Source organism: Jaculus jaculus, chromosome 2 (genome assembly GCF_020740685.1).
Source record: "Jaculus jaculus isolate mJacJac1 chromosome 2, mJacJac1.mat.Y.cur, whole genome shotgun sequence".
NCBI classification, from domain to species: domain Eukaryota; kingdom Metazoa; phylum Chordata; class Mammalia; order Rodentia; family Dipodidae; genus Jaculus; species Jaculus jaculus.
Window position 1 is genome coordinate 169,174,938 of NC_059103.1, and position 7,394 is coordinate 169,182,331.

A 7,394-nucleotide genomic window follows, 5' to 3' on the forward strand; every position below is an offset into this window, starting at 1 on the left:
TGAGCCTATGCCCAAACACAGATGCCATAGAAACACAGTTTTTGAGAGAGGAAAGGGACTGGGGGCTGGGGGGGATGCAAGAGAATAGTGGGGAGAGGGAATATGAGCAAAGTACAATAATATAAAAATGCCATAAGTAACTCATTATCTTTTTAATTTTTTAAAAAATTATTTATCCATTTTAAGAGAGAGAGAATGGGCGCGCCAGGGCATCCAGCCACTGCAAACTCCAGACACATGCTCCCCCTTGTGCATCTTGGCTTACATGGGTACTGGGGAATTGAACCTAGTCATTGGATTTCACAGGTAAACGACTTAACCGCTAAGCCAACCCTCCAGCCCTCATTATCTTGTATTCTAGCTAAAAGTTCAATAAAGAGGGCTGGAGGGATGGCTTAATGGTTAAGGCACTTGCCTGCAAAGCCAAAAGACCCTGGTTGGATTTCACAGGACCCACGTTAGCCAGATGCACAAAGGGGCGCATGTGTCTGGAGTTTGTTTGCAGTGGCTGGAGGCCCTGGCGTGCCCATTCTCTCGTTCTTTCTCTCTCTGTCAAATAAATAAAAATAAAACAAAATAAAATACCTTTTAAAAAGTTCAATAAAGAAAGTAGCAAAGAGAAATAGACATGAATGCCAGGTCTCTCTCTCTCTCCTACACACACGCACACACACACACACCTCTAACATCAAACACAAGATAAAGGCAGCTCACATGGTCTCCACTCCACTATTATTCCTTCCACATGAGGCTGCCTTGCTTGAAGCCCCAACCTTGCAGAGGCCTCAGGGGAATGGGTGTAGAACTCTCTCAGTGAGAAACACCTGTATGTGTGAACATGCGCACACACAAGGGGTGGGTCACACCTGGATCCAGGTACATCCACTGGAAGCTAGAGCAAAAATCCTCCCCAGGCACTTCACGGAAGCCCAGTGCATGCTATTCTTTGGCTTTGTTTATTCTGTGGTTGGGATCAAAGCCTAGTGCCTCACCCACCTTTCCCCTGAGCCACACTCTCTAGAGCTGTGGGTGATACCGTCCAGCCACACAAGGAGACTGTGTGTCTCGCAGTGGCTGTGGTGGCTTCTCGGAGAGCCTGGACCCATCCTGCTAGGGTGGTTCCAGGAATCCTGACCAAGGCATGCAGATACCAGCTCCCTGCTAAGTGCACGGACCCCACAGCCCTCCAGGCTTGAGCTCCAAGGAATGTGGGTACATTTCTCAGTTCAGCAGGATGGCCTGAAGGACAATTCTAGGACACCAAGAGCTCAGCGATGGGCCACAAACAAGTCTTACGATAGAGATGCAGAGGGCATTATGCTGTACAAACAGCACACACTCTAGCCTGACATGTCTAGGTTTCCCGTGCACTGGAACACTATATATATATATATATATACATACATATATATATATATATATACATACATATATATATATATATATATATATATATATATATATATATATATATATATATATATATGTATGTATATATATATCCCCATCCACCAGAGGATCCATTTTTAATGTCATACACGCAGACATGGAAAAGTCCTACTGGCCTGAGAACATTCTCTCTCTCTCCTCCATGTTCTGTCCTGCAGCCCATACATCACATCGACCTGTACACATAGGGTGCCCACGCAGAGTCCCCGAACAGAACTCCATGATTCCACGCGTGCCCACAGGCCCTGCGCGCCCCCTCCTCTTCTCCACTTCCACCCCCACACAAGTCAGCCTCCGTCTTCCCCCAACTTCTCTTCTCCCCTCCACCTCCTGTTTTCTTTCTTTTTTTTTTTTTCCCAGTAAACCCACCGCCAGGCTTGGGGAAACTTTTCTCTAGGTGCCAGAAAGAGGAAACCCGAGGATTCTCTGTTTCTGTCTTACCCCCATTCACAGAAACCCACCCCTCAATCTCTAGTTGGTCCTAGTCAGATCCAGTGGGGTGCGGGTGGGGGGAGGTGGGGAAAGGTCACCGTAGGCAACCCTCCGCCTGCAACCCAGGAGTGCTGGCGATAACAGCTGTCGCCGGAGGATGTGGAGAAACGTAGGGAAAGGCGTCGGTACAGCGGGAAGCTGGGGACTCCAGGGGATCTTAATGTTGCGCCCAAGCATCTTCCAAATCTGGGGCGGCGGCCGCGCCGCGGGTTGATGAGCGCGGAGCTGTCCGTTCAGCACCACCGCCGGGCGCAGGGCCCGCGCCAGGGCGCACCGGCTCCGCTCCCGCTCCAGCTCCGCGGGCGCCTGCGGCGTGGGCTCCCGTGTCTTTCGGCGGGTGAGGGGCGCGCGGACCTGGAGAAGGGGGGCTCCAAGAGCGTTCGGGCCACGCAGCCACCTGTGAGCCTGTCGCGGCTGCGGGAGGCGGCAGCGTGTGGGGGGCCGGAGACTGGAGGAGAGGAGCCGCGGACCCCGCCCGCCCGCCGGCGGGGCGCACACACACTCGCACCCGCGCACACACGCAGCGACCGCCGCGATGCTCGGCGGCAGGTCGGGGAAGTTTCCCGCCGGCCTCGGCTGCGGGAGCCGGTGCTCCCAGGTAAGCGCTTGCACAACGCGCGGGGCGAATCCGGGCAGCTCCCCACCCTGGGGAAGGCGCCGCGCACGCGGCCGAGGGGCACGGCGCCAGGAGGGCGGGGGCAGCCAGGGAGGAGGGTCAAGGGGACTGGAGATGAGGGACCCCAAGCTGACTCCCCCCCTTACCCTCCGCCCACGATTAGGGACCCGAGTGGAGAATTTCCCCGCCCCCTCCCAAATCTGCGCGCCCCCCTTGTTGGCCCAGCCCTGCGGGTGCGCATCTCAGCTCTAGTCCCGCCTGTCTGCGGCGCGCGGGCGGGGGCGTCTCCTTGGTCTGCCCACGGACAAGGTCAGCTCACAGCCCCCTCCGGGGTGTGTGTGTGGGGAGATGGGAGGGTGACAGTCAGCGACGTGGACACTGAACCTTGGCACAAGAAAACCGATCGCCAAGAGCTGGGGAGAGGGGTGGAGGCGCGACCATACTTGTAAAACCATACAACCCTGCCTTGCTTAGGAAGAGGGCCAATCGCCCCTACCCCAGAACCACCCCCATACTCCCTCCCCTACCCTTCAGGAGAGGACTGGGCAGGCTGAAGAAAGATAAAAAGAAGGAAAAGAGAGAGAGAGAGAGAGAGAGAGAGAGAGAGAGAGAGAGAGAGAGAAGGGGTTGGAGCAGGGAGCCCCAGTGCTCACGGTTCCCTGGACTTTCAGGTGTAGCGCCCCCGCGCGGCGCGGGCGGCTGGGCATCTTTGCAGCATGACGGGCCAGAGCCTGTGGGACGTGTCGGAGACCAACGTCGAGGATGGGGAGATCCGCATCAACGTGGGCGGCTTCAAGAGACGGCTGCGTTCGCACACGCTGCTGCGCTTCCCCGAGACGCGCCTGGGCCGCCTGCTGCTGTGCCACTCGCGCGAGGCCATCCTGGAGCTCTGCGACGACTACGACGACGTCCAGCGCGAGTTCTACTTCGACCGCAACCCGGAGCTCTTCCCCTACGTGCTGCATTTCTACCACACGGGCAAGCTTCACGTCATGGCAGAACTGTGCGTCTTCTCCTTCAGCCAGGAGATCGAGTACTGGGGCATCAACGAGTTCTTCATCGACTCGTGCTGCAGTTACAGCTACCACGGCCGCAAAGTGGAGCCTGAACAGGAGAAGTGGGACGAGCAGAGCGACCAAGAGAGCACCACGTCGTCCTTCGACGAGATCCTGGCCTTTTACAACGACGCTTCCAAGTTTGACGGGCAGCCCCTGGGCAACTTCCGCAGGCAGCTGTGGCTGGCTCTGGATAACCCGGGCTACTCGGTCCTGAGCCGGGTTTTCAGTATCCTGTCCATCCTGGTGGTGTTGGGATCCATCATCACCATGTGTCTCAATAGCTTGCCCGATTTCCAAATCCCTGACAGCCAGGGCAACCCCGGCGAGGACCCCAGGTTCGAAATCGTGGAGCACTTTGGCATTGCTTGGTTCACATTTGAGTTGGTGGCCAGGTTTGCTGTGGCCCCTGACTTCCTCAAGTTCTTCAAGAATGCCCTAAACCTTATTGACCTCATGTCCATCGTCCCCTTCTACATCACTCTGGTGGTGAACCTGGTGGTCGAGAGTTCTCCTACCTTGGCCAACTTGGGCAGGGTGGCTCAGGTCCTGAGGCTGATGCGCATCTTCCGCATCCTAAAGCTAGCCAGACACTCTACTGGCCTGCGCTCCTTGGGGGCCACCCTGAAATACAGCTACAAGGAAGTAGGGCTGCTCCTGCTCTACCTCTCTGTGGGGATTTCCATCTTCTCTGTGGTGGCCTATACCATTGAAAAGGAGGAGAACGACGGCCTGGCCACCATCCCTGCCTGCTGGTGGTGGGCTACTGTCAGTATGACCACCGTGGGGTATGGAGATGTTGTCCCAGGGACCACAGCGGGGAAGCTGACTGCCTCGGCCTGCATCTTGGCTGGTATCCTCGTGGTGGTCCTGCCCATCACTTTGATCTTCAATAAGTTCTCCCACTTTTATCGGCGCCAAAAGCAACTCGAGAGTGCCATGCGTAGCTGTGACTTTGGAGATGGAATGAAAGAGGTCCCTTCGGTCAATTTAAGGGATTACTATGCCCATAAAGTTAAATCCCTCATGGCAAGCCTGACAAACATGAGCAGGAGCTCACCGAGCGAGCTGAGTTTAAATGATTCCCTCCATTAGCCTGGAGGGTTTGTTATCCTCAAACCTACATTGTTGAGCTGCCCTGTGTGCCTTTGGCACAGTCCGGGCACCTTAGGGTTATGGCATAAGGAGTCTGCCCAATGTCAGAGGGAGAGATGCATGGGATGTGTGCCCCAGGTTGCTTTTGTAGTATTTAGAGTCATTTTTAGAGGGTGGTGTGTCTGACACCATGCCTTTGCACCTTTCAATGAAGTGATATTCACGGGTCTTTGCATCATGGGCATAAAGTGTTTATCTTTCAGTCAGATGAGTACCCAGAATGCCAATTTCTCTATTCACTGTGTCACTATTCTAGTGCTTGTGTCCCAGTACTGTCTGTGAGTTGTTTGTGCTCCTGTTTCTAAGGTTGTTGTGTGAGTTCTGCAAAAAAAACCAAAAAACAAAACAAAACATAAAAAAAAAACACCCGATTAGTTTGTCTAGTGGAAACATATCTATCTACAAGGACAGCAAGGAGATCATGAGATTTTGATCACAATTATGTGAAAGCAAAATCTCAATCTTTTCCAGTTTTTTTCACTTAATTTTAATACCAAAACAAAGAGAATGCAAAGTTAAGCACACTTGACCAATGCAAGTCTGTGAGTTGTGTTTTTCTAAGTAATCCTATCTCTGTGGCTTGTGTGGGTACATCAAGTCATTTTTTTTAAAGAAAGATATATACTGATGTTCATCTTGTAAATGTCACTCTGTAAGAGAATGTTACTCAGTTAACCATGTAGTGAAGATTGAAGCCCTAAAACAGACACTTTAGGGACAGAGACCTCAGCTTAATACAGACCAAACCCCAGGATTCTGAAAGTGCAGTTCATATAGGCTAAGTCCTTTCATTCACAGGAAGGTCTCTTTATTTTTTTTCTTCCTGGAAGAATATATATTTCTGACTGAGGTTCCTGTCTAGACCATTTGACCAAAGTTTCCTGTGTCTTGATATTAGCATGTTTTTGAAGTATTCATTTTTTAAGGTGTTTAGGTATAAGGTTGTCTTGTTTCTCTCAAGTATAAAAGGTTACTGTCATATTGTCTTTTGGAGATGAACATTGTTAAGGTTGTTAGCAAGGGCAGTAGTTTACTTTGTTGCCTGCTCTAAAAGCTCATAAAATGAGAGCCTCTTTATTTCCAAGCAGAATTTGCTCAGATGATTTTGCTTCTAGGATACAGTCTGGTATATATGATACTTTGATTTTGATTGCTCCAGAGTTCCTGCTGTAACATGGAAACCTGGTAATACGGAAGTGTATGCTCACAATGTAGCCGTGCATGCAGGCAGTGTGGCTCACCCAGGACGGAAACACTTCTTATTTTCACTGCAATTGTAGCTTATTCTAGGAGGGTGGATAGAGGCCACAGGAAAGGGAAGTTGTAGAACAAAAAATTGATACTTCATGAAAGATCATATAACTGTAAATTTCTTGAAAAGCTTAAGGCTAGTCAAAAGACCTTTACTAAGGTATGTTGAAGGGATATTGGGTTCCTTCTCCAACATTCTGCTCCTGTTCTTTAGTTTACCAGCACATGCCATTGTGAAGGGGAATTTGAGCCCTTCCATGAAATAATTTTCCCCCATCATGTTCTAGGTAAATATGAATGCTTTTTAGTGGCTTTCATTATTGCAAGGCTGTAAAATGCAGGGATCTAAGTATGGAGTAGACAGGCTTTTTATCCAAAGTTTGGGCCTCCTCTTAATTGGTCCATTTTGTGTTTTAGTTGGTTAAGGATAATCTATTCCACACGGGGGTGTGGAGAGGATCGTCTCAGAGGGCTTTGTGCACTTGCAGTTGCCATGGCGACTACAGTGTGGGTTATTTGGATACTTATTTGGATGAATGCACTGGCCACTTAGGCCCTTGAGCCTCCGGTTCAAATCCTTCATCAAATTGGAGTCTCATGATGGGCAGAAGGTGGCAACCTCTGAGTGCCTGCGTGCAAACATTGTCTATGTCTGTTTCTTAGAAGCATCAGGAATGTGAGATGACTTGAAGGAAACCCACCCCTGAGTCAGAATAACAGGGTTATTTTTCAGAATGTGTACATGAAACTCTTGTTTGGGCTGATGTTTTCAGCCCTGGAGGGCAAATATATATATATATATATATATATATATATATATATATATATATATATATATATATATATATATATATGTATACACAAAACTGTCCTCAGAAGCAGGTGATGATGCAAACTAGCGAGGACTGTTCTGTGTGCCAAGGCTGATGGTATCGGGTCGCTGAGCATGGTATCCATGGTCACTGACCAGGAAACTTATGCAAAGTAGAAATAAGGCAGGAGGCAGAATAACTCAGCCACTCCCATGAGGATTTCTCTAAATAAGCAGGTTTACCACCAAAACAAAGAGGTACCTCTGGTGGTTACCTTTGCAGATGTGAAAGCTGGAAAACTTGACTTTTCTTTTTGGTAATGACTTGCATTTATCTGGTGCCTTTCATTGGGGGAATCCCAAAGTGCTTTAGAGACTGTCTTTCTAACATCTCTTGTACATATATGTATACTTGTAAACTATATTCCTTTGCCCACCAAAACCTTCAGCCACTTCTGAGCAGAAGAATGTGGAGAGAGAACGATGCAGCCGACTTGAACCCTGCAGAGAATTACCACAGAAGATGGAGAACAGCCTGTGACCATGGAGCCTTTTCCTTCCTCCA

General features: G+C 50.0%; 1 protein-coding gene across 1 annotated transcript; it reads left to right on the forward strand.

The window, feature by feature from the left end:
- The first annotated feature begins 2,498 nt into the window (after positions 1 to 2,498).
- Positions 2,499 to 6,751, forward strand: Kcns2 (potassium voltage-gated channel modifier subfamily S member 2). Its single transcript, XM_004663051.3, has 2 exons — positions 2,499 to 2,539; positions 3,229 to 6,751. Exon 2 carries the CDS (start codon positions 3,274 to 3,276, stop codon positions 4,705 to 4,707), a length of 1,434 nt encoding a protein of 477 aa, XP_004663108.1. The 5' UTR covers positions 2,499 to 2,539; positions 3,229 to 3,273; the 3' UTR covers positions 4,708 to 6,751.
- Positions 6,752 to 7,394: the final 643 nt, after the last annotated feature.

What these genes read in the sequence shown, in the direction of transcription:
- Kcns2 (XM_004663051.3), top strand. Translation starts at nt 3,274, where the DNA reads ATGACGGGCCAGAGCCTGTGGGACGTGTCGGAGACCAACGTCGAGGAT.